At 37.6% G+C, this 26,799-nt stretch overlaps 1 protein-coding gene across 1 annotated transcript in view; it reads left to right on the top strand.

Annotated features, from left to right (window-relative positions):
* Window positions 1-26,799, top strand: part of NEB (nebulin) — a 225,892-nt gene that overhangs the window by 19,092 nt on the left and 180,001 nt on the right. The window contains exons 10-26 of the mRNA XM_082841069.1: window positions 937-1,041; window positions 1,683-1,790; window positions 4,322-4,438; window positions 6,063-6,167; window positions 6,254-6,361; window positions 6,459-6,563; window positions 6,957-7,055; window positions 8,267-8,371; window positions 9,344-9,451; window positions 9,536-9,649; window positions 17,952-18,149; window positions 20,162-20,269; window positions 22,566-22,664; window positions 23,430-23,534; window positions 23,622-23,729; window positions 25,212-25,523; window positions 25,629-25,835. Coding sequence (XP_082697195.1) covers window positions 937-1,041; window positions 1,683-1,790; window positions 4,322-4,438; window positions 6,063-6,167; window positions 6,254-6,361; window positions 6,459-6,563; window positions 6,957-7,055; window positions 8,267-8,371; window positions 9,344-9,451; window positions 9,536-9,649; window positions 17,952-18,149; window positions 20,162-20,269; window positions 22,566-22,664; window positions 23,430-23,534; window positions 23,622-23,729; window positions 25,212-25,523; window positions 25,629-25,835 — 2,211 coding nt within the window. The remainder of the gene's footprint in view (window positions 1-936; window positions 1,042-1,682; window positions 1,791-4,321; window positions 4,439-6,062; window positions 6,168-6,253; window positions 6,362-6,458; window positions 6,564-6,956; window positions 7,056-8,266; window positions 8,372-9,343; window positions 9,452-9,535; window positions 9,650-17,951; window positions 18,150-20,161; window positions 20,270-22,565; window positions 22,665-23,429; window positions 23,535-23,621; window positions 23,730-25,211; window positions 25,524-25,628; window positions 25,836-26,799) is intronic.

Genomic DNA, 26,799 nt, shown 5'->3' with positions numbered 1-26,799 from the left:
TTTGCATATCACCCACCCTTGGTACTTGTTCTTTAAAGGTGTAACAGAAAATGACTTTCTTTTTCTTTGGAGAGTATGGTGGGGGTATAGGCAGGCAAACACTTTGAGACCCCCTGGTAATGTCTGTGGACACATTCTATTGAGCAAAGGAGGGGAAATTGCTCTAACCCAGCTCTGGTTCGGGCTCATGTCCCAAATTTGGGGTTAATTCGATTCCAAGAATATTCAAGCCAAGGTAGTCAATATATCATGGACTAGGTTCAATTTAACATAGTTGAACATACATTTATGTGGTAACTTCTGCATACTGCATTTTGTGTTAGATCCGGAGGATTCAAAAATGAAAAAGATATAATTCCTCTTTCCAAGGAGCTCACAGCCTAAGATTCAGGTGGTGTGGTGTTTGTGAGTTAATATGGGACAGCAGTTCAATTTTTTAATTACTTGTCAGTTCTCATTAAAATTTCTTTAAGTCTAAACCAGGAAGTCTTATTCATTGGCCTACATGCCAAATTTTGTTGTGGTGTTGCTTTCTGGATAACTAGGAGTTTTGGTAAAGTTCAGAAATTAATGGCAAAGTTCATCGGGCATGAAAATCTGGGGTTGAGTGGTTTTATTATAACTATGAATTATAGAAGGAAGATGCATCCGACTCTCTCTTTCCTCAAACATCAGGGACCATCTGTGAGTTCTCAATGAACTAAGTCTCTAAACTCAGCAAAGCGGGGATTGATACCTCTATCCCCTGCACCCAAACTTCTTTTGGGTAAATTGACACTATACTGGGAGATTTGAAGACATCTGTTAAGTACCCAGGAAGGGCCTGGTCAAGATATTTTTAAAAGCCAACCACTACCACTTAATTAGCTGTCTTATTTGCCTTATTCCCAGATTTTGCTTGTCTTATTTTCTTTCTTTCTTGTTTTTTTATCCTAGCAAAAATACAAGGAAGACTATGAAAATAAAATCAAAGGCAAATGGAGTGAGACACCTTGCTTTGAAGTTGCAACCGCCAGAATGAATACTAATAACATCAGCACGGTAAGTAGGAATGGATTGCCAGATGTCCTTGGGTTGAGAGGGTGACCCTTTCCTGTATGACTTCTAGCCACCTGCTGCTCCTGCAATGGTACTGGAACATTTGAATCTGGGCACCTCTTCTTGGGGGTAAGACCTGTGTAGTGTTCCTATTTAGAAAGAAATTCCACAATCTTTCCTTCCTTTTGAGAAATGCTGTTTTTATTGGATTCCATTATTCTTGCCTCGGTTTTCATAGGAACAATATGGTTTCAAAGTGAGTACAGGTGAAAGGGGCCCTTTTAAGTTTATTCTGTGTCTGGGCACTCGCACGGTACATTTATGAAACTGATTAGTTTCTTCCTAGATTCTCCTCCCTGGAAAACATAAGTCCTCTTTTTCTCTTCGCTTAAGTTCTCTGCCTCTGGCCTTTGAGAGCTCCTTATTTGAAGTTGGCTTTCAGCCTATTATAATTTTCCCAAGTCTCTGTTAAGTTGCTAATGGTTTTTGTGATGGCACCACATTCTATAATTGTAATCTGACCTGCAGAAGCTAAGAGGAGCATGGCTTTGGGTAACATCTCCAAATAGCCTCTGTCATCGCATACAAAATATTTACGTAGTTTGTTCCCTCAGCAGTTCTCCAGCATGTTTAATGTCTTACAGAGGAAATACCAGGAAGACTTTGAGAATATGAAAGACCAGATCTACTTCATGCAGACTGAAACACCAGAGTACAAAGTGAATAAACAAGCTGGGGTGGCAACTAGCAAGGTATGGGGACATTCTCTCTTTTATCTTGATGGTCTCAGTGTGGGTGAATTTCTTACAACTCTTACTTTTGTATATAATGGGAAAAAAAGGTTCTTAGGGGAACAATAAGAAAAATACTTTGGGATTACAATAGGGCTACCAAATTTTTTTTTTTTAATTGCCATGTGGGAGAATTCACAATACTCAATTGCCATCTTCAGCATTTCTTAGACTAAAGGACGTTCTGATACCCAGAAGTAGAAAGGACAAAAGAATTTCTCAAGAAAAAGCAACTGGCAGCCTTATATGCATATAGACACTTCACACTTACAACTACCATCATTTTTCTATTTTCCTACTAACTGGTGAAAATATAGTCACAGACAAGATACTTGAATCCATGGATCTGCTCATATACTCTATAGAGTGACTTTGGTAAATAGTCTACTCCTAGGCATTCTAAAGCACCAGAAAGAGCAATAAGTTCAAAGCCAATCAGACTTGATTCTAACCCTGGTGCTGGCTCTGCTGGAGCAGTGAAAGCAGAAAAATCACATCACTTAGGAGGCTATTTCAGTATCCAGGTGCAAGACAGTGATATTTTGGACCAGGAGGGTAGCACAGAAAGTGATGAGAAGTATTTTGAAAGTAAAGCTGACCTGATTTGCTGATGGCTTGGATGTGGGTTATGAGAGAAAAGTTTTGGTCTAAGCAACTAGGTGGATGGGGTTTCCCTTTGTCAAGATACGGAAGATGGTGGAAGGAGTAGGTAATTTCTTTTTAGAGGGGAGACCTGAGCTCTTCAGATATGTAAAATTTGAGATGCCTTTGAGACACCTAAGAGGAAATGTCAAGTGGGCATTTGATTACATGAGTCTGAAGTTGCAGGAGAGATATCTGGGAAGGCTGTATAAATTTGGGCGTCAGTAGCATATGGACTGTATTTAATGTCATAAGACTGGAGGCCATCAAGGGAGGAAGTGTAGACAGAAAACTCTAAGGACTGAACTCTGGAGTGCTTCCATGTGAAGACATCAGTGAGATGGGATTGGAGCAAAATTAGGAGAAAGTGATGTCTTGGGAAGCAGGTGAAGAAGGAAGGGAGTGAGCAACTGTGTCAAATGTTTCTGAAGTGGATTTATCAATGTATGGTCTCTGGTGAACTTAATAAGAGAAATTTGATTGAATCTGCTTAGAGAGGGTTCGTGAGTGAATGAAAGAGAAATAGAATTTGAGTGTACTCCACTCTTCCAAAGTATTTTCCTGAAAAGAAAAGAAGAAAAAGGGGTAGTAGCTGATGGATAAGTAGGTGAAGAGGGGATTTTTTTAGGTAGGAGACAAAAATACCATGTTTCTATGCTGATAGAAAAAAAATCCAGTGTAGTGGGAAAAGGTGATGATGTTGAGGGCCGGGGGAAGAAAGTGGCTGGAGTGTTGTCCTAGAATAGGGGAAAGGGGAAGGGACCTGGCACTTAAGAGGAGGGGATGGCTTCCCCAGAAACAGGAGAGGAGGTTGCGAATCCAAGATGCAGATAGGTGGATAGTAGGGTTTGTGAAATTTCCTTTCTGGTTGTTTCCATTCTTCAAGGAAATAGATAATTCTATAAGATAGAGAGGTTATCTATATCCTCTACTCCTGTAGAACACCCCCTGCGAGTCCCCTGTTTGGGCTCTAGGGGGTGGTGCATCTGTATTTCAGAGTGTATCTCCTGCCTTTGGATACCAAGATGATTGTATTTGTTTCTGAGGTTCTTAAATGTTGGCAGATTATCTAGGATTCCCTCAACTTGTCTATATTCTCGCATTACATTGCTTGAACAAATGGCTGGCACTGGAGATCATGGTAAAGATTAAGACCAGTTTCTTGTTTTCTTTCCTTTGGACATGCGCCTGAAGGGGGCTTTTGTGCCCTCGCTTAAAGCTTCTGTCATAGCTGGAATTGAAGGTGCAAAGCAGGGGGGTGCAGAAGGAGAAGATGAGGTTGCCAGCATTCATCTAGCCCCAGCCCCTTCCTCTTCCTCCCACGTGTACATTAAATACACATGTGCTCACACACATAGTCACGGATGAGGCATGAAGCTTCTAGCTTTTTTCTTTAAAAATGTGTTGGCACATAGGCAGGTGGAGGTTAAGAGATGAATGAGGGTTCTGGAGCAGCAGGTGTCTGGGGCATGATGTACTGTCGTTATTATGATGTGCATCTTTTTTTTATTATTTCTCTCCCCCTGCCCCCCGCCTTCCCTCCCTGTCTCTCTGAGGTCAGGGACCATGTGTTACTCTTTCTTTTATCTGTCCCAGGGCCGGGAACGTAATCAATGCCTTATGGATATTTTTGAATGAATAAATGAATGAGAAGAAAAGATATCCTGAAAATGTATGCAGTTTCCCTGCTGCTGTCATAAGTTACTATGAATATTTTGTTTATGAAATGTCAAGCTGCCATTTTTCTAAAGAGAAAATCGATTTGTGGAGCTATGTCATAATATCTGTAATAGAGATGAGAGCAAAAATAACCTGGCGAGTTACTTTATCACTTTATTTCACTCCTACAGGTAAAATACAAAGAAGACTATGAAAAGAATAAAGGAAAAGCAGATTATAATGTACTTCCTGCTTCAGAAAACCCACTGCTTAGGCAGCTGAAGGCGGCAGGAGTTGCCCTAAGCGATGTAAGTATATTCTTGTCAAAAGTGTGTTTTTAACCTTAGCAGCAAGAGAGATGAAACTTCTCTCCTTCTATAATGAATAAATGCAAATAGAACTTTACAAATACTTTAAGGTTATGGTGTAACAGTCTCCCTGGAGCTGTCTAACCACAGGAAGGCATTAGTGCCTCTGAGTATGATGTGTGTCAATTTGGGGAGCCTGTGGACTTAGTTCAGCGGGCAGGGAAATCCTCATTTGCTTATAAACTCCAGGAGCCTATGCCTTTGTGTGGGCAAAGAGTACATTGTAGGAACGTTGTGATTCTGACAGAGGCAGAAGGAGACTTTGAAAGGGGAGGAGAGAAAGATTAAGCCACTTACTGCCCTACCCTTGTGCTCTTCAAGCCTGCTGCTAGGAGAAGAAGGAAGAGGTCCTGTGTTTCACAACTTCTCTCCCCAAACTCTGCCATTTTCTACTCAGGTCTTGGCCCCAGAAACCATCATCTGCAGATAGCAGAACTTAAAAGATGGCTCCCTAAGTCTTCAGAGCAATTTCTACTTGTGGAATATTAAGAGCTTGTCTAATCCATTAGGTTTCAAATAGATTAGATAAGTGAGAACTGGGCCTGGCATTAAAAGACTAACAGCCCAAAACCACTTTGATTATATATCAATACATAAAGAGACTGAACATAAGATCAGTTGAGTTTTTCCCTTTCAGTTAGGCAGTATTAAATTTTCCAGTATTTGAGGATTATATGTAGCTCTCTGTGTGAGTTAGTTGTCTTTTCTTTGTGCCTTGAATTAAGTCAGCACCACAGAAATGTGTACATGTGACTGAGGAGTGGGGCGAGTGGAGTGGCAGGTGAGAGGATGTAAATGGATCTGTTCAAATAGCTCTACTGGGAAATCAATGCAAAGCACATCGCCTGCTTCCTAAATGAAGGTCATCTTTATCAAATGTATAAAAACTGAAGTTCAAATCCATTTTGTTGAAAAAGACAGCAATATAAAAATATTGAAAATGAATAGCACTATTTACAATTTCAAAACCAAACATGAAAAAATCATGTTGTGCCCTGTAAAATCCAGTAACTTTTAGAGCTAAAGATAAATCCTAGCAGAGAAGAGGAGTTAGTAGACTCTTGTATATACCTTATTTTTAAGGTGTACTGTCTGCTCGTATGATGAGGGATTTTTTTCCTTGGTGGGAAGAGGAAGAGTGCGTATTTCTCTGTGTGCTAGACTTTTTCCATGAAGGTTTGTTTAAAAAAAATGAAAAATTTGCTGTTGCTCAGAGTATTCCTGTTTACTGGGGCATCACTAGTGAGGGAAGAGTATTGAGTTGGGAGGTCTAAAAGGCAGCAATTCAGATACGCAAGAACCTCTACAACTAAGGTCTTGGTCTGAGGCAGTATAGTGGTTTCTTAATTTTTTGGAGAATATTAAAAACTTAGACTTTACAATAATTGCAAATAGAAAAGGTTTATCATTTATGACACTCCAATGTTTGATTGTCAGTTTTTAGACAGTTGACAGGTAATATATTTTTTCTTCTTCCTTTGTTTAGTGTTGGAAAATACAAGTGTAATAATCAGGGTGGGAGTGACAGGAATCTACTGTAACTGATTTTTTTTTTCTTTGACAGAAACTGTACAAGGAAAACTATGAAAAGACAAAGGCAAAGAGCATAAATTACTGTGAGACCCCCAAATTTAAGCTTGATACAGTTCTGCAAAACTTCAGTAGTGATGTAAGCCACCCCATGGTCATTTCCTCTGTTAAATCAAAGACCCATCACTTTGCCAATAAACAAATGAAATATGTTTTGTCTTTCAGACTAAATATAAAGATTCCTACTTAAAGAATATTTTGGGACATTATGTAGGCAGCTTTGAGGATCCATATCATACACACTGCATGAAAGTCTCAGCTCAGAACAGTGATGTAAGTTCTAAGGCAATTGTTTGACTTCCCAAATAACACATTTTTAGGGCATGAATACACTGGTTGCATCCTTATGTCTGATTTCTTTTCCTCATAGAAAAACTACAAAGCAGAATATGAAGAGGACAGAGGCAAAGGCTTCTTCCCCCAGACCATAACTCAAGAATATGTAGCAATCAAGAAACTAGATAAGTGTAAAGATGTAAGTCTGAAGTATAAACTGTGAATGTTACCACCCTCCACAGTATCTAGTGATCAAGATGTATTTAATATTTTGACACTTTTGCAAACAAATGCAAGCAAGGAGTCTGTAAGAAAGACAATTTATTTTTCCCTGTTGTCACCCACATGTCTCAAGTGCTAATTCTAGCTCATTTTCCCAAAGAAAAGTAATCAGCAATCTGTAGATATGGGAAAGTTTCCTATATAGATGTAAGAGCATCTCTCAAAGAAACTGCAGTCTAATTAGAAAAAATGCGTTTTGCTTACTGAAAGTTTCTTTTCTTTTGGGGGATGGGGTTCTGCTTGCTTGGCCTATAGGCCAACTCGGATTTGACAAGTGATACTACTAAACGTGATTCTCTTTCCCCCACAGTACACCTACAAAGTCCACCCAGATAAGACAAAATTCACTCAGGTCACCGACTCTCCTGTTCTGGTGCAAGCCCAAGTCAATTCCAAACAGCTGAGTGATGTAAGTTCCCCTAAATATCCAAGAAATCCAGTTATGAGGGATAGCATATCATAACTCTATACGTGAAATCCAGTGACTTGTCACATTTATAAAAAAGGCTACGTAACTTTTAACAAGTTTAACTTGTATATATTTGTAATCACCTAAAATACTTTCCTATTTAGTTACCTTACATCTTCTTGGGTGGATAACAATTATAGTAAAAGAGCTCTGCAAGGGAAACTAACGTAGCTTAATGCACTGGAAAGAGCATGAGTTTCCGAGTCAGAGAGAACTGGATTCAAATTCCAGCTCTGTCATTTATGACCTGGGGCCTAGGAAAGTTGTTTAACTTCTCCATACCTCATAGTTCCCTTTGATAATTTGTGGTGGTTTTGAAGATTGTGAAAGAAGATACACGCATAGTACACATCCTGGCCCAGAGCGGGTATTCAGTACATGGGATTTCTCTGTCTCTCAAATAAGTTTTTAGGAAATGGAGTCTTTGAGATACATTTTATCATATAAATTTTCAGTGTGAATTTCCAAACTTGTGTTGAAATAAAAAAATGAAAAATAAAAGTAACCTCAGTAGATTATGGCCAGAAATGAAGGCTTCAGTTAGAGTATCCACAAACCATAATGCATGTGAGGGGACATAACCAGATTTGTTAGAAAAGATTTTCCAGTGATTGAGCGTTGACAGCAGAAAGGAAGAAAGGCTGTCACTCTCAGAACCTACAGGACCAATTGTGATATATAAAGAGGGGAGCTCCCACGTATGGAAGTGCCACCTCTTTCCATTAGGGCCCTACCATGGTGACAGATATGATAACAGCTGTCAACTATCCTCTATGCAGTGTCAGTAAGGCAGAGTGGCCCACCCTAGATCTGGATTTCTCTTTTTCTTTTTTAACATCTTTATTGGGGTATAATTGCTTTACAATGGTGTGTTAGTTTCTGCTTTATAACAAAGTGAATCAGTTATACATATGTTCCCATATCTCTTCCCTCTTGCGTCTCCCTCCCTCCCACCCTCCCTATCCCACCCCTCCAGGTGGATTTCTCTTTTGATCTTAACGACTCTGTCAGTTGTTATTTAACAAAATGTATTTTACATTTTATCTCATGAAATGTACCACCCAATATTTTTTTTTCTTTTGTATTTTGGAACAATCTTCTTCTGAATTGAGAACTAAATGGCTCATTTTCTCTCTCTCTCTTGCTCTCAGCTAAATTACAAAGCAAAACATGAAAACGAAAAGTTCAAGTGCCATATACCTCCAGATACTCCTGCCTTTATCCAGCACAAAGTCAACGCCTATAACCTGAGTGATGTGAGTTCCTTGTGCACTATGCCATGTGTTATACTGACAACTATGCTTTTATTTTTGAATTGCCTCATTGAATAAATATTTCAATGTTAAAGATGGGAATAACAGTTAACATTTGTATTGTGTCCCTATGCCTCTGCCAGGGTAACTTTAAACTCACCTTATAAAATGTGTGTAGCAATCTTATAAGTAGCTTCATACAATGAGACAATCTTAATATATTTTAACCAAACCTCAAAATACCACCGTTCATGTATGTTTAATTGCAAATCTTAATGTAAGCTCTTTTAGCCATATATCCTTTTATACTATACTATAATTTTCTTTCAGGACCTCATATTTTAAGATACAGTTTCATTTTGTTTACTCCCCAGGCATATAAAGTCCCTTATTTCACACAAATGATACTTATTTCTACATGTAAGAGAACTTGCACTAAAAAAGATATAGGGTATTCAAAAGGCATAAGGCCAGGTATCCATTGCTATCTTTCATTTCCAAACTTAATTTTATAGAAAAGTCAAATTACCCTTGAGGGTTTCAATTTCTTCAACAATTCTTTAAATAAGTACTAAAATTATCCAGCATCAATGAGTATTGCAATGATTCGTGAAATAACCTTTTCAGAGGACTTTGAGATCAAATGAAAATGGTGCCTTTATATAATACAAAGTAAGTTAACTATAGAATATTTGTGCCACTCTATAAAATATTCAGTGTTAGGAATCAAATATTAGTATGATAACTAGAATGAAGTTAATATAATACAATATTCTCATGGAGAGTAGAGAAACTTAATCTTAGAGAATTGGAAGATTCATCTTGAGGAGAATTATCTAAAATATGCACAATTTCTTAAACAAAGAAAATGGTCTTTTTATATTAAGACAAGGTATTGGGTTACCCTCTAGTCTTTAAAGTGTGATAACATGCATATTACTTTTGCCCATTCCTCTGCTGAAATTTTCTGTCCAGAATGCTTATAAGTATGACTGGGAGAAGACCAAAGCTAAGAAGTTTGACATTAAGGTGGATGCCATTCCCCTGCTGGCAGCCAAAGCCAATACCAGGAACTCTAGCGATGTGAGTATGGCCTGGGCACCTGGACGGCGGGGCCTCAGCGATCTTCCTGATGAGTGAGATCTGGCACGTGTGATGTCTTTGCAGGTGATGTACAAGAAAGACTATGAGAAAAGCAAAGGAAAGATGATTGGAGCCCTCAGCATTAACGATGATCCCAAGATGCTGCACTCTTTGAAGACGGCCAAAAACCAGAGTGATGTGAGTGCTTTTGTGAATCTGTCTTGTTTTCAAGATTGTGTCCCAGTCAACATGCCCAAGGGTAATGGTGTAAAAAGATTCCATATCCATGGGCTCTCTCAGGTTCACAACAATGAACTGCTGAGGACAACTTTAGAAGTACAATGATTCCCCAGACTCTTGCACCTCTCATGTTTGAGGAGAGAAATTAATGATTTGTACTTGATCTTCATTTCACTTTGAAAAAACCTGTATTCATATTTAGTAGAATATTGATTGTAATTCTCAACACCTTTTGGAAAACATTAAGATGTTTTCATATTTTCTAATTGAAAAGTAACTTAAAATTGTGGTTTAAAAAGTGACTTTATTTTGGAAGAAAATCATGAGTCAGAGATAAAAATCTTAGTATAGCTAACATTGCTCTTTACTGACTTTAGTAATTAGTATTGGCCTAGGTCTAAGATTCCATTAATTATAGGCCCCGTTGAGAATGTGATAAAAGATCTGGTCCATCTCTTTAGGGAAATGGAGTTTTTTTCACATCTTTTGCCTGACTTTCATAGAGAATTCATGGATTCCCTAAGGATTGCCTTTAGGATATCTATCATCTTCCAGTTAAAATTCTTACCGTAGAGAGGCAAACATATACTATTGAAAATTGCAATATACACTGTGTTTTAAAATGTTTGGAGAATCCCTTAAAAGTGGTAAGAATGTTCAACATAGCTTGCAAATATTAGCTTTTCATGGTGAAAGAGAAGGGTGTTTGTATCATTTAGTTTCATTTTAACCATGTGTTCATATTGTGAGCTATTAAACCTTCTTTAAATCATTTCACATTTACTATATAGTCATACAGCACTTTAAACGTCTTATTCAGTTATTTTCTCTAGTAAATTCACACTGAATTAGATACAGTGTGATTATATACAGTCAGTATACAGTGCTCACATACATAATACTATCTTCTTCACCAGTTCCTTATTTTGTCTCAACTCAAGAAAGTTATAGCTCCCATTGACAGCACGTGTGTGTTTATCTTTGGTTTTTACCCTACCACAGAACCCATTAGAACACTAAGTTATTAAGTGCATAATAAGTGTTCAATAAGTACTTGTTAATTGATTCATGTTGGCAACCAAAAGAGATAGTCAATGATGAGTCATTCTCAAATAATATTCAGGCTAAAATCTAAGCTGCAGATACAGAGCACACATCGCTTTTAAAAAGAGTCTTTTAAAGCCATTTGGGACTAAACAACATGCCACTAAAATAACAGTGAGTCAGGCTTCCCTGGTGGCGCAGTGGTTGAGGGTCCGCCTGCCAATGCAGGGGACACGGGTTCATGACCCGGTCCGGGAGGATCCCACATGCCGCGAAGTGGCTAGGCCCGTGAGCCATGGCTGCTGAGCCTGCGTGTCCGGAGCCTATGCTCTGCAATGGGAGAGGCAACAACAGTGAGAAGCCTGCATACTGCAAAAAAACAAAAAAAACAAAAAAACCCCAAAAAACCAGTGAGTCAATGAAGGAATCAAAGAGGAAATCAGAAAATACCTCAAGACAAATGAAAATGGAAACAACACTCCAAAATCTATGGAATACAGCAAAAGAAGTTTGAAGAGGGAAGTTTATAGCGATATAGGCCTTCCTCAAGAACAAGACAAATCTCAAATAAATAACCCAATCTACCACCTAAAGGAATTGGAAAAAGAAGAACAAACAAAACCCAAAGTCAGCAGAAGGAAGAAAATCATAAAGATAAGAGAGGAAATAAATAAAACGAAAATTTAATAAAACAATAGAAAAGATCAATGAAACCAAGAGCTGTTATTTTGAAAAGAGAAAAAAACTGATAAAGCCAAGATCACCAAGAAGAAGAGAGAGGACCCAAATAAAAAAAATAAGAAATGAAAGGGACAAATAACAACCAATACCACAGAGGTACAAAAATTATAATACTATGAACAGTTATAAGCCAACAAATTGGACAACCTAGAAGAAATGGACAAATTTCTAGAAACATACAACTTGCCAAAACGGAATCAAGAAGAAACAGATATTTGAACAGACCAATTGCTAGTAGTGAAATTGAATTTGCATTAAAAAAAAATGCAAGCAAACAAAAATCTAGGACCAGACGGCTTCACAGGTGAATTCTACCAAACATATAAAAAAGAACTAATACCTATCCTTCTCAAACTATTCCAAAAAACTGAAGAAGATGGAACACTCCCAAGTTCATTCTGTGAGGCCACAATTACCCTAATATCAAAACCAGAAGAAGATACTAGAAAAAAATTACAGACCAATATCTTTAAGTATAGATGCAAAACTCCTCAACAAAATATTAGCAAACTGGATCCAACAGTATATAAAAAGGATCGTATACCATAATTGAGTTGGATTTATTCCAGGGAGGCAGGATGGTTCAATATTTGCAAATCAATCAATGTGATTCACCACATTAACGAAAGGAAGGATAAAGATCACATGACCATCTCAACAGATGTAGAAAAAGCATTTGACAAAATTCAATATCCATTCATGATAAAAACTCATCAAAGTGGGTATAGAGGGAACATATCTCAACAATTAAAAGCCATTTATGACAAACCCACAGCTAACATCACACTCAGTGATGAAAAGCTGAAAACCTTCCCTCTAAATTCAGGAACAAGCAAGGATGCCCACTCTTTCCACGTCTATTTAACATAGTATTGGGAGTCCTGGCCACAGCAATCAGAAAAAATAAATTAATTAAAAAAATAATAAAAAGCATCCATATTGGAAGGGAAGAAGTAAAATTGTCACTATTTGTAGATGACATGATACTTTATATAGAAAACCCTAAAGTCTGCACCCAAAAACAATCAGAACTGATAAATGAATTTAGTAAAGTTTAAGGATACAAGATTAATATACAGAAATCTGTTGCTTTTCTATACACTAATAATGAACTATCAGAAAGTAAAAAAAAAAAGCCACATTTAAAATTGCATCAAAAAGAATAGGAATAAATTTTTTTTAATTCAAACAGAAAGTCACAAAAATTATAATCATCCTCATCGGTTCACTCAGTCCCATGTAATTAATTTTTTTTATCTTGATCTTTTGTTAGCACTTTTATGAATACATCAGTTTTCCATTAGAGTTATGAAAATGCTTATTCATTCAGTTCAGCAGTGTAGTCAGTTACCAGAAACCTGTACTTGTCAGAGTCTTTTCCATGAATTCCTTGAAGATGAAATCCTTTTATAGGAATATTTTTGCAAAAGCATCAGAGTACACCCAGAACTGTCTGTAAATGACAAAAGACTTAAAAATGACCATGGTTAAAGATTTGATGAAAGTTCATAATAATGCAGTTAACAAGGATATTTAGTTATTTCTGAGTTATACATTTTAAAGTAATAACTAGAATTATGACTTATAACATTATACCAGAGCATATAAGATTTTTAGAAATTTCATGTAATGTCTGAAACATTTATATTAACATATTTCCATACAAATAACCCAAAGAAAGTTTAGTATTAGTTGTTTTTTGTTTGTCTGTTTGTTTATACTGCAGGTTCTTATTAGTCATCAATTTTATACACATCAGTGTATACATGTCAATCCCAATCGCCCAATTCAGCACACCACCATCCCCACCCCACCATGGTTTTCCCCCCTTGGTGTTCATACATTTGTTCTCTACATCTGTGTCTCAACTTCTGCCCTGCAAACCAGTTCATCTGTACCATTTTTCTAGGTTCCACATACATGCATTAATACACGATATTTGTTTTTCTCTTTCTGACTTACTTCACTCTGTATGATAGTCTCTAGATCCATCCACATCTCAACAAATGACTCAACTTTGTTCCATTTTATGGCTGAGTAATATTCCTTTGTATATATGTACCACATCTTTATCCATTCGTCTGTCGATGGGCATTTAGTTTGCTTCCATGACCTGGCTATTGTAAATAGTGCTGCAGTGAACATTGGGGTGTACGTGTCTTTTTGAATTATGGTTTTCTCTGGGTATATGCCCAGTAGTGAGATTGATGGATCATATGGTAATTCTATTTTTAGTTTTTAAGGAACCTCTATACTGTTCTCCGTAGTGGCTGTATCAATTTACATTCCCACCAGCAGTGCAAGAGGGTTCCCTTTTCTCCACACCCTCTCCAGCATTTGTTGTTTGTACATTTTCTGATGATGCCCATTCTAACTGCTGTGAGGTGATACCTCATTGTAGTTTTGATTTGCATTTTTCTATTAATTAGTGATGTTGAGCAGCTTTTCATGTGCTTCTTGCCCATCTGTATGTCTTCTTTGGAGAAATGTCTATTTAGGTCTTCTGCCCATTTTTGGATTGGGTTGTTTGTTTCTTTAATATTGAGCTGCATGAGCTGTTTATATATTTTGGAGATTAATCCTTTGTTGATTCGTTTGCAAATATTTTCTCCCATTCTGAGGGTTGTCTTTTCGTCTTATTTATGGTTTCCTTTGCTTTGCAAAAGCTTTGGAGTTTCATTAGATCCCATTTGTTTATTTTTGTTTTTATTTCCATTACTCTAGGAGGTGGATCAAAAAAGATCTTGCTGTGATTTATGTCAAAGAGTGTTCTTCCTATGTTTTCCTCGAAGAGTTTTATAGTGTCCAGTCTTACATTTAGGTCTCAAATCCATTTTGAGTTCATTTTTGGGTATGGTGTTAGGGAGTGTTCTAATTTCATTCTTTTACATGTAGCTGTCCAGTTTTCCCAGCATCACTTATTGAAGAGAATGTCTTTTCTCCATTCTATATCTTTGCCTCCTTTGTCATAGATTAGTTGACCATAGGTGCGTGGGTTTATCTCTGGGCTTTCTATCTTGTTCCATTGATCTATGTTTCTGCTTTTGTGGCAGTACCATATTGCCTTGATTACTGTAGCTTTGTAGTATAGTCTGAAGTCAGGGAGTCTGATTCCTCCAGCTCTGTTTTTTTCCTTCAAGACTGCTTTGGCTATTTGGGGTCTTTTGTGTCTCCATACAAATTTTAAGATGATTTGCTCTAGCTCTGTAAAAAATGCCATAGGTAATTTGATAGGGATTGCATTGAATCTGTAGATTGCTTTGGGTAGTAGAGTCATTTTCACAATATTTGTTCTTCCAATCCAAGAACACGGTATATCTCTCCATCTGTTGGTATCATCTTTAATTTCTTTCATCGGTGTCTTATAGTTTTCTGCATACAGGCCTTTTGTCTCCCTAGGTCGGTTTATTCCTAGGTGTTTTATTCTTTTTGTTGCAGTGGTAAATGGGAGTGTAAAATAGGAATAAATTTAACAAAGGAGGTAAAATACCAGTACTCTGAAAACTATAAGACATTGATGAAGAAAATTGAAGGTGATACAAAACAATGGAAAGATATCCCATTCTCATGGATTAGAAGAATTAATGTTGTTAAAATGCCCATACAACCCAAAGAAATCTACAGAGGTTATGCAATCCATATCAAAATACCCATAACTTTTTTCACAGAACCAGAACAAATAATTCTAAAACTTATATGGAACCACAGTAGATCCTGAATAGCCAAACCAATCTTGAGAAGAAAGAACAAAGCTGGAGGTATTATGCTTCCAAACTTCAGACTGTATTACAAAGCTACAGAAATCAATACAGCATGGTCCTGTACAAAATCAGACACAGAGATCAGTGGAACAGAATAGAGAGCCCAGAAATAAACTCACGCACCTATGGTCAATTAAACTGTGACAAAGGAGGCAAGAATATACAATGGAGAAAAGACAGTGTCTTCAATAAGTGGTGCTGGGAAAACCGGACAGCTACATGTAAAAGAATGAAATAGAACATATTTGCAAATGATATGGCCAAGAAGGGGTTAACATCCAGACTATATAAATGGCTCGTGCAGCTCAGTATCAAGAAAGCAAGCAATCAAAAAAAAGAAAAAAAAGAAAATGGGCAGAAGACTTGAATAGACATTTTTCCAAAGAAGGCATACAGGTGGCTGACAGTCTCCTGAAAAGATGCTCAGCATTGCTAATTATTAGAGAAATACAAATCAAAACAACAATGAGATATCACCTCATACCTGTCAGAATGGCTATCATCCAAAAGTCTACGAATAGCAAATGTTGGCAAGGATGTAGAGAAAAGGGAACCCTCCTACACTGTTGGTGGGTGTGTAAATTGGTGCAGCCACTATGGAAAACAGTATGGAGGTTCCTTAAAAAACTAAAAATAGAGCTACCATATGATCCAGTAGTTCCACTCCTGGGCATATATCCAGAAAAGACAAAAACACTAGTTCAAAAAGATACATGCACCCCAGTATTCATAGCAGCATTATTTACAATAGCCAAGATATGGAAGCAACCTAAGCATCCATCAACAGATAAATGGATAAAGAATATGTGGTATATATATACAATCGAGTATCACTCAGCCATAAAGGAGTGAAATTCTGCCATTTGCAGCAGTGTGGATGTACCTAGAGAATATTATGCTTGTAAAATAAGTCAGACGGAGAGAGACAAGTACTGTATGATATGTGGAATCTAAAAAATAAAACAAATGAACGTATATAACAAAACAGAGACAGACACAGATATAGAAACAAACTTGAATTGATAGTTACCAGTAGGGAGAGGGAAGGAGAGAGAGGCAAGATAGGGGTATGGGATTAAGAGACACAAACTGTTATGCATAAAATAGATAAGCAATTAGGTTGTATTGTACAGCACAGGGAATTATAGCCATTATCTTGTAATAACTTTTAATGGAGCATAATCTGTAAAAACACTGAATTACTATGCTGTCTACCTGAAACTAATATTGTAAATCAACTATACTTTAATAAAAAAATAAATCAGTAGGGAATTCCCTGGTGGTCCAGTGGTTAAGACTCTGCGCTTCCACTGCAGGGAGGCACAGGTTCCATCTCTGGCTGGGGAACTGGGATCCCACAGGCCACACGGTGGGACCAAATAAATAAATAGATAAAAATAAAAATAAAGCCATTTGGAGCTTTGACAACCTTTTATATGTGCAGCATGTGTGAGCTTATCTGAACTTGAACAAAAGGGTCAAAACAATTTAGTCAAAAACACTTCCACACACCAACTGCTATTGCAACATTGCTTTATCCGTTTATTTCTAATAAAGACAAACTGTCTTTATTTTTTTCAGTGTTCTTGCATGCCATCATAAAGTTTCCATATTTTATTTTCATAAACCAGGGCCTAGATTTTACAATTAAGAGAGGAATTTATTCTGTGAAACTGACTACCCACAATGTTTTAGAAGGAAGACTATATTCCCTAAGAAAGTTAAAAGATTGGATTATTTGTAAAAGGAATTTCTGCAGGAGATTTATAATGCACATCTATACTTGCTAGCTTGGATCACTGTCTTTAGAGCTTATGTGATTATAGGGAGATATAATAGGTTTAGAATCTTCCTAAAGGAAAAATTCTGGGTCAGAATTTTCCTCTCTTTTAAGGTAATTGGTGAGCAGACATGATGAAGCTGGGACTTTGACCTAATTAACACCCTGTCTAACCATTCCAGAAAACTAACCGATGAAAGTGCCTTCTGAGGCCAGTCAGGACATTTGGTTTATGAGAACACTGTACATAAGGGCCAACGTTACTTCAGTGGGTCAATTTCATAAATTTTTCTCCTTTGAGGTCTTATAACTGCTGAAATCTGAAACTTCTTTTAAATTGTTACCAAAATTAAACTTAGTATGGAAAAACCTCTGGGGTTCTCAGTGGGGCTTATCTGTTGTCCAAAGTAGAATAGCCAGGTTGAAAAATCAGTAACTATTCACTTAAAGATGACTTTAGAAAAGTCAAGAAGTCAAGTGTACAGCTCTGTTTATGAAGTAGTCATTTTATAAAATCAGAAGTATGAAATGACTGTCAAATGATTTTTGACAATTTAAAAAATACTTCTTTAATGGAAGACTCTTCCAAGGTTAGATTACCTTAGCAGAAATCATGCTTGCTAGTGGTCCTTGAAAAACCCTGTTTTAAAATAAAATAATAGCTGGCTGAATCAGAAGCTGTGGCCCATTCCTACTGTCTGACAGTTCCTCTTTGATATAAACAAAGATTTGAGAAGATCTGTCCATGCATCTGCCCATGATTTTGGGAGGGGCGGTTTCAATGATGTGAAACATATGATAAAATTTTAGGAAAAAATAACTAACTAGAAAGAAAAAATCTCTATCTTGTATTTGTTGTTTATGAGAGATCTCTGTGCTTTTCTGGAAATCCCTTGAAGATTTGTGCTAATAAATGGTAATTTCCTATTCACAGCATGAATATCGTAAAAACTATGAAAAGTCAAAAACTATCTACACGGCACCTCTTGATATGCTCCAAGTGACTCAAGCTAAGAAATCTCAGGCAATTGCCAGTGATGTCGACTATAAGCACCTCTTACACAATTACAGCTGCCCGCCGGACAGCATTAACATGGACCTTGCCAAGAAGGCTTATGCACTGCAGAGTGATGTGAGTAACCAGATTTTCTCTATTCCCTCTTTTTAAGGTAGAAACTGAAAAGGATTTCTAAGTTGAGTGATTTTTTGGCGATTCTCAGAAGTATCTGCATTGTCTTCTGTATGTAGCAAGTATGTAATGGGAAAATGATCCTTGGGATTCTATGAGAGCACACCCCTCAGAGTTAGAGAGGCCTGGGTCTGGCAAAAGCACCCCATCACAGTTCCCTTTTGGGAAAGTGATCAACCTTGCTGAGTTTAGAGTCCTCCTGCAAAATTGGAATAATACAAAAGAATTGTTTTCATTATTTAAATGCATTCAAAATACTCTTAGCATGGTGCTGGGCCCTGGTGAATTCTCAGTAAACATTCACTATTATCATCATCACCATTATCATAATTATCACATTCATCATTATCAATAATTTTTTGTATAGATTGCTCTCTTGTCTGAAAATAGAATATATTATTTATAGCATTACTTTTTATAATAGCTGGGTTTTTTTCCTGCAGATCAAAACTTCTTTAGGCAAATTAATTTGTCTGAGCTATACAATTGAATACTTTATCCTAACAATTCTATTTTTTTAATGGTAAAATAGACATAACATAATACTTGCCATCTTTACCAGTTTTGATTGTACAGTTCAGCAGCAGTTACATTCCCATTGTTGTGCAACCAATCTCCAGAACTTTTTCGTCTTGCAAAAATGCAACTCTCTGCACATTAAACAACTCCCCATTTCCTCTTCCCCTCAGTCCCTGTCAACCACCCTTCTACTTTCTGTCTCTGTGAGTTGGACTACTCTAAAGACCTCGTATCAATGGAATTATGCAATGCTTGTCCTTTTGTGCCTGGTTTATTTCACTTAGCATAATGTCCTCAAGGTTCATCCATGTTATAGTATGTGTCAGAGTTTTCTTCCTTTTTGAGGCTGAATTCTATTCCATTCTATGTGTATACATTTGGGTTATCCATTCATCTGTCAGTGAACATTTGGGCTGCTTCCACCTTCTGGCTATTGTGACGAATGCCACAATGAACATGGATGTATGAATATCTTCAAGATCCTGTTTTCAATTCTTTCGAGTATATACCCACAAGTAGAATTTCTGGATGATTTGGTAGTTCTATTTTTAATTTTTTGAGGAATCGCTGTACTTTTTCCCATAGCAGCTGCACAATTTTACATTCTTATCACTAAAAATTCTATTTTATGCATTATTATCTTATTTGTTTCATTTTGTTATGTTTCTTCCTCCCAAATAGATCATAGGTTTTTCAAAGGCAGGAACCAATGGTTTCTTGATTTTTCATTCCAGTTAGAAGGCCCACACTAAAGAATAATCATCTGAATTTTATATCTAGAGTACATGTTTTAGGTATCACCTATAGCCAGGCAACAGGAGTAGGTCACTATTTTAATAGCATCAAGTAACTGTCTCCCAGATAGGTCCAATTCCAAATGATAACTGCTCTCCATAAGCAAATTATTGAATACAACTATATTAAAGTGTGTTGTTAGCCAATGTAGAAACACTCCTAAGCTTACAATTACACATGAAGGGCAATATGTGTAAACACTTAATACAAATAACTACTATCAAGTCTTATCAGAAAATGAGTAAAATTATCCACCTTCAATATGGCCTTCAGTTATAATCTGACCATAGAAACATAATACATAATATGTTCTAGTGAGCAAACATCTCACGTTTGATGATCTAAATATAACAATTTCATTTATTCTTTGAAATACAGCTTTGAATTTAGCAAATTGGAATTATAATTCCACATACTTTGGAAATAAGGGTGAAGTAGAACATATGCCAACTAGAAAGAACAGTGCAAACCTAAGGGCTGTTAAAATCTCTCCCCAAGGAAATGTTTAAAATAACCTCAACGTATGGAATAAGGAAACTGGTCAGAAAACTTAAAAGCATTATTTTGGGGAAAATGTTAATGATTTTACAAAGAAGGATGTTGCTGAGAAAAGAAATGTAATCTTTCTCTTGGTGTTTTAGGTCCAATACAAAGCTGACTACAATAGCTGGATGAAAGGTTGCGGCTGGGTACCTTTTGGGTCCTTAGAAATAGAAAAGGCAAAGCGAGCTTCAGACATTCTGAATGAGGTAAAGCCATCATATCTCTGTGTGTCACAGAGATAGATTTGTGAATGTGACATGGTAAAACTTCCCAAACCATGGGAAATGCCTCCTTTACCACTTCATTTTCTAGTATTGCTGCTGAGGAAAAAAACCCCAACTTATCACGTGCATGAATTATCTCGGTAGATAATCATACCTCTTCACATCACCAAAGTCGTTTACGTTAACCACTCATGACAGAAATATTTTTAACAGCTTTATCGAGGTAAAGTTTGCATACCACAAAAATTCACATATTTTAAGTGTACCCCTTGACAAGTTTTAATAAATCCATATAGTTGCATAGCCATCCCCACAATTGAATTTTTTTTAACTGGTAAATGCATCTTTATTTTTCAGAAGCAAGATAGAAAATCAGTAGTATATTATGAAATACACAATATAGGAGTGAAATCAGCATGGTCTAGGGAGGTTGGACTGCAAGCTCTGTTAGGCCATTGGATGCAGTTGGTATCAAGAGGTTAGGTCAAGGTTGCTTCAACTTTGGCCTTGGGTTTCATGAGATCCCCCTACTAGTTAAGAATGGTTTTAGCAGCAAGAAAAAGAGAATACTTGAAGTTATGGAGGCTACTCAAATACTTTGTCTTCAAAATAGTCAGGAGGGGGTTGGCTGCTGGCGTAGATTCAGGGGCTCAGTGATATCAGACCCACAATTGAATTTTTTTTTTTTTCTTCTCCGGTATGCGGGCCTCTCACTGTTGTGGCCTCTCCCGTTGCGGAGCACAGGCTCCGGACGCACAGGCTCAGCGGCCATGGCTCACGGGCCCAGCCGCTCCGCGGCATGTGGGATCTTCCCGGACCGGGGCACGAACCCGCGTCCCCTGCATCGGCAGGCGGACTCTCAACCACTGTGCCACCAGGGAAGCCCCACAATTGAATTTTAAGATGCTGCTAGCACCCCAAAAAGTTCCCACTCCCATTTTCAACCCCAGACAACCACCGATCTGCTTTCTGCCTCTATAATTTTGCCTTTTCTAGAAATTTCTTTTGTATCAGGATTCTTTCACTTAGCATAATGTTTTTGAGGTTCATCCATATCTCTACATGTGTCTGTAATATTTTCCTTTTTATTAGTGAGAGTAGTATTCCTTTGCATGACTATATCACACTTTGATTGTCCAGTTAGTGGGCATGTGGATTTTTTCCAATATTTGGCAATTATGAATTATGCATATAATGACTATTATAGAAATTTTCTTTGAAGTATTATTATACCTTATGCTATATTCTTGATGACTTTGAAGTAGTATATATGTTGTTATTCAGTCTAAGAAGAAACAAAGATGATCTTGGGGCTCTTAAAGCAGTCCCTTCTCTGACAGCAGTTGAACATTCCCCCTGCTGTCAGGTGAATCCGTCATCCAGGAAGTTAGACCGCATAAAGAAGGGTCAGAGGTGCTAAGTGAGGGTTGTCTTCCACACCCAAGTTTTTGTTGTTCTTATTGTTTTGTACGTCTGTTTGTTTTTGGTGAAAACCACTTTATCTACTCAAGAGATCTTTCAGAAAAAATTCTGGGTTAGTGGTTTTCAGAAGTCTGAAGTTGAAAGAGGGATGCTACTATATACACAAAAGTGGGATGTATAGTATGAAAAAATGAAGAGAACTAGGAGAAGAATATAGGAATAAGGGTAGCTAGATGTTGCCAGCTCCCAATTGAGACATCTTCCCCATGGCCCCTCTGCTGTGTCTCCTCAGCACTTTAGTGATAACTTATGTACTAACCACATTAAGGCTTGCAAAGCAAAAGTCCTCCTTTTCTTATTAGTAATCCATAGCTATTGCCCTAGTTCCTCCATTCCTCCTCCCTCAACTGGAAAACTTCAGTTGCTGATGGAGTGACAAGGAAAATGACATTCCTGGGAGCTTGTTTAGTGTCATGCAAAGATACTCCAAAGATACTCCATACTCCTTGCATGCTTTTCTGTTAATCCTTTAGAAAACTTTGTGATGTTTCGAGATTCTGCTGAGCTTTCAGAGTGCCTTCTTTCACATCATAAGCAAGAAATTAAGAGAATAAAGTCATTCCTGAAAGTTGTATTGGTCTGTACTTCCCCAAACAATCCAAAATTAAAACAATTTCTTTAAATGTTGGTTTTTGTATTGTATTCATTTTTTCCCCCAAGCCAGCACAGAATCAAATATTTTTACATTTTAAAATCAGGAAAATTTCTTGTCCCTCCAAAATAAATTTAAAGTATTTTGATTTATTAGCCTTTGGTGAAAGTATTATTATCTTTCTCTTTTTAATTTGTCAAACAGAAAAAATATCGCCAGCATCCAGATACTCTCAAGTTTACTTCGATTGAAGATGCTCCAATTATAGTACAGTCTAAGATTAACCAGGCCCAGAGGAGTGATGTAAGTGTTAATTGTCTCTGTATTTAAATGTTAACTAATACAAATACATTTGTATTCTAAATGTAATGATCACCTGTACTTATTAGGCAATCTAAAGAGACTCAGTTATATAAGCAACTGTATAATTCCCCAGGTTTTCATTAAAAAAGCACACCTAATTCATATCTTTAGAGGATTATACATATTTCAGTGATTGGACATTGCTCTCGAAGGAAAAGGTAAGAGGGGCTTCTCTTGATAACCAGAAACACAAGCCTATTTCTAGGAAAGATCAGGAAGGTGATTATAGACACTACAACATATGAAACGGTTATATTTAAAGTCAGAGGTAAGACAAAAATCATGCTTAGTAAAAACTACCCCTAAGTCCCTTTAGTCACCCACTGCCCACAAAATATAATATAGATAGTTGGTAAATTCCACCCTATTAACTTTTCCTATGCTCAGGAAAGTGTCTACAGGTTAACTTTGTCTTTGGGTGACTTTCCTGGGCTCTTAGGTAGGTCCCCCTACCTTAGTCTGGAGGTTCTTAGCACATACCAAGGGACTTTTGTCAAGGCTAACAGGCACTAAGATCAGACCCTGTGCAATTGCATAGGAGATCTTAAATGCCTACAAATATTTTCCGGGGAATGTGGGGAAGGCACAGAGTGTCTTTCATTAAAAAAACTCCTCTGTGCAATGTGATCTGCTCCAAAATTATTCTCCTGTGCCGTTAAACACTTTCCCCTACTTTATTTGTTTATGCATTTTTTTCTCTTCCAGATTGCCTACAAAGTCAAAGGGGAGGAAATTATTCACAAGTACAGTCTGCCGGCGGACGTGCCCCAGTTCATTCAGGCTAAAGTCAACGCCTACAATATCAGTGAGGTGTGCATGTGGGCTCAGCCGCTCACTGAGGGTTAAGCCTTTTCTACACGTGGTCTGAGTTATCTTCAAATGACATTTTTCTTTCAGAATATGTACAAAGCAGACTTGAAAGACCTGAGCAAGAAGGGATACGACCTGAGAAACGATGCGATCCCCATCAAAGCTGCCAAAGTTGCCAGGCAGGCGGCGAGTGACGTAAGTCCAGCTGGTGGTCACCTGTGTGTAACCAGAAAATGGGGGCAGGTGGGCTTCTTATCCAAGTCTCCACGTCTGCTGTCCCTGACTGGAAGCAAGCCAGGCTGAAACTATTTAGAGAAGAAAGTTCCCTAAACAGATCTGAATTTTCTTGGGGGTAAGGATTTGTATAACCTTAACCAATCTGTTCTAATCAAGCCCCCTAATTTAAAATTCTCATCTATATTTCTGCACAAATTCACGTTATTTCTCTTATAGAAATAAAGAAGTTACCTGCTATTTATATCATAATAACCTCCTGATGGTAAACCTTTATCTCAAAACTTGCTTAATTTCTATGAATTCCCTCTTTGCCTTACCTCTCTTTTCACTTCATTGCTTCTACAGACTGATGAATGGGCTTCAAGTGTCAGAGCCCCTAAGAGTCAGTCATTAGGTTGCATTAAAGTGAAGACTTTTGTTTCTTTTCCTATCTTACTTCAACTCAGATGTCAACTGAAGTCACTTTGCTCTTTGAGATTTAAATAAAATGGACTCAAACCCCCTCCTGCTGTCCTGCAGGAAGTGGGATTCCCTCCCCATGATTGCTGCATTCTCAGGTTTTTGCTTTTCTGATCACCTCTGGCTCCTGGTTTGCACATGATGGTTTTGCTCTGGCTCACCTGGGCTCTCCTCCCCTAGATTTATTCTCTTTCTGCTCTGCACGATCCAGAGATGGAACTCAGCCCCTTCTTTTTGGTTTCCCTCCAAATCCCAAGTACAACTTTAATGATTGTTTGAAATGGAGTTGTCACTGCAGCAATGTAAATACATTAAGACTGAATAATGAATGTCCATGTCCTAAAAGCCCTGCTCCAGAATTTCTCACTGATCCCCTTTCTCTGTGGGTGATCTCCTCCAGCCACCCCACCCCAGCATACACATAAACCTTCCCTCACATCTCTGCTACTCCGTTTCCTGGGATTCTTCCCAAGTCTCCTCAAGGACACTTAATTCTCCCCACTTTATTATTCGGAACCAATTAGTGTTACACACTACTGGTTCTGGGTCTCCCTTTGAATATCCAAAGATTCATTAAAATTGTACTATTACTACTACTAGTATAATTCTGTTATTAAAATAGCCAGCTATTTGGCTTTAGAAGCACAGTATAATTGGTAGAGTTTGTGAAATATTTATCTTTTCATTTGTCTCTATCACTAAGTGGAACAGAACTTATTTTACTTTGTCACTGATATAAATTATAGTAGCGTCCGCACCCCAACCTCCCTTGGGTGGCAGAAGCAACCACAGACAACCAAATGGGCTCTAAATAACATTTTAATTTTAACAGGCTACATTTCATATATATACAAGCAAATATCAAATTGTTTGGTTATTGAAATAATTTCTGGGAAGCTCAATTGCTCAAATCATGGTCTCATTGTTCAGTAAAACCTTCATAACTACATTAAAAAATATGCCCACCTTTGTTTCCAACAGGTTCACTACAAAAAAGATTATGAAAAAGCCAAAGGGAAAATGGTTGGCTTCCAGAGTCTCCAAGATGATCCTAAACTGGTTCATTATATGAAGGTGGCCAAGATACAATCGGACCGGGAGTATAAAAAAGACTATGAGAAAACAAAGACCAAATACAACACACCCCATGATATGTTCAACGTTGTGGCAGCTAAGAAAGCTCAGGATGTTGCCAGCAATGTCAACTATAAGCATTTGCTTCATCACTACACCTACCTGCCTGATGCCATGGACGTGGAATTGTCGAAAAACATGATGCACATACAGAGCAATGTAAGTGACATTTACTCCACAAGACAGTCCCCCTCTAAGGAGGGAGCCTGCGTGAGAGAACCCACTGCCTGGGGCACTCACTTCTCTCTTCTCTCTTTGGTGTAGAACGTCTATAAGGAAGACTACAACACCTGGATGAAAGGCATAGGCTGGATACCTATTGGCAGTCTGGAGGTAGAAAATGTTAAAAAGGCAGGTAATGCCCTGAATGAAAAGAAGTACAGGCAACATCCAGACACCCTCAAATTTACCAGCATCGTGGACTCCCCAGTTATGGTCCAGGCAAAACAGAACACGAAGCAAGTCAGTGATGTGAGTACAACAAAACAGAGGGTGCAAAAGGATGGAGGGAGGCTTCAAAAGATGAGCTCATCATTTTTATTCTCTGAGCCTAATATCTTTTCCTTTTAAAATTATTATTTTACTTCATTTAAAAATAATAATTATTTTTAGTTTGGGCACTAACATTTTCTTTTTTTTTTTTTTTTGCGGTACGCGGGCCTCTCACTGTTGTGGCCTCTCCCGTTGCGGAGCACAGGCTCCGGACGCGCAGGCTCAGTAGCCATGGTTCACGGGCCCAGCCGCTCCGCGGCATGTGGGATCCTCCCGGACCGGGGCACAAACCCGTGTCCCCTGCATCGGCAGGCGGACTCTCAACCACTGCGCCACCAGGGAAGCCCTTTCTTTTTTTTTATATATCTTGCTTTTTACCTTCCTTTTAAAAATGTCTTCCTTTTTAACTGCCTATAAATACTGTGTTATTGGATAAAGTATTTGAGAAAGTGCAAAAAGTTCTACCCTAGAATGACACACACACAAACAAAACTTAAGCTTAAATCCCATACACGTTATTGTGGCAAATGCATCATATTCAATTCTATATTAAGTTGTTCATATTTGCTTTTCATATATAAAATATTAGTACAGGGAAATAATACACATGAGTAGATGATTTCTCTCTTCAGAATTCATCATACACAATTATTATAGATACTTTACTTATGTCTTGGAGGAGATTAGTGTATTGTTTGCCTGCCTGTCCATGAGGAATGTATACGCTCTGGCTAAAGACAGCTCTCAAGGAAAATTTGGTGTATGAAAGAGCTAAAGGGACATCAAAAACATTCATTCATTAATTCATTGAATGAATGTTTTTGAACACCTTCCATGTGCCAGGCACTATATTATGTGCTGATGGTATAAAGATGAAACAGACGAGGATGAATGGGATACAGGACAAGAGTGTAAGACAAAGGCATGGATAGAAACAGCATCA

Source organism: Leucopleurus acutus (genome assembly GCF_964270905.1).
Source record: "Leucopleurus acutus genome assembly, chromosome: 6".
NCBI lineage: Eukaryota > Metazoa > Chordata > Mammalia > Artiodactyla > Delphinidae > Leucopleurus > Leucopleurus acutus.
This window is presented reverse-complemented; position numbering and strand designations above follow the sequence as displayed.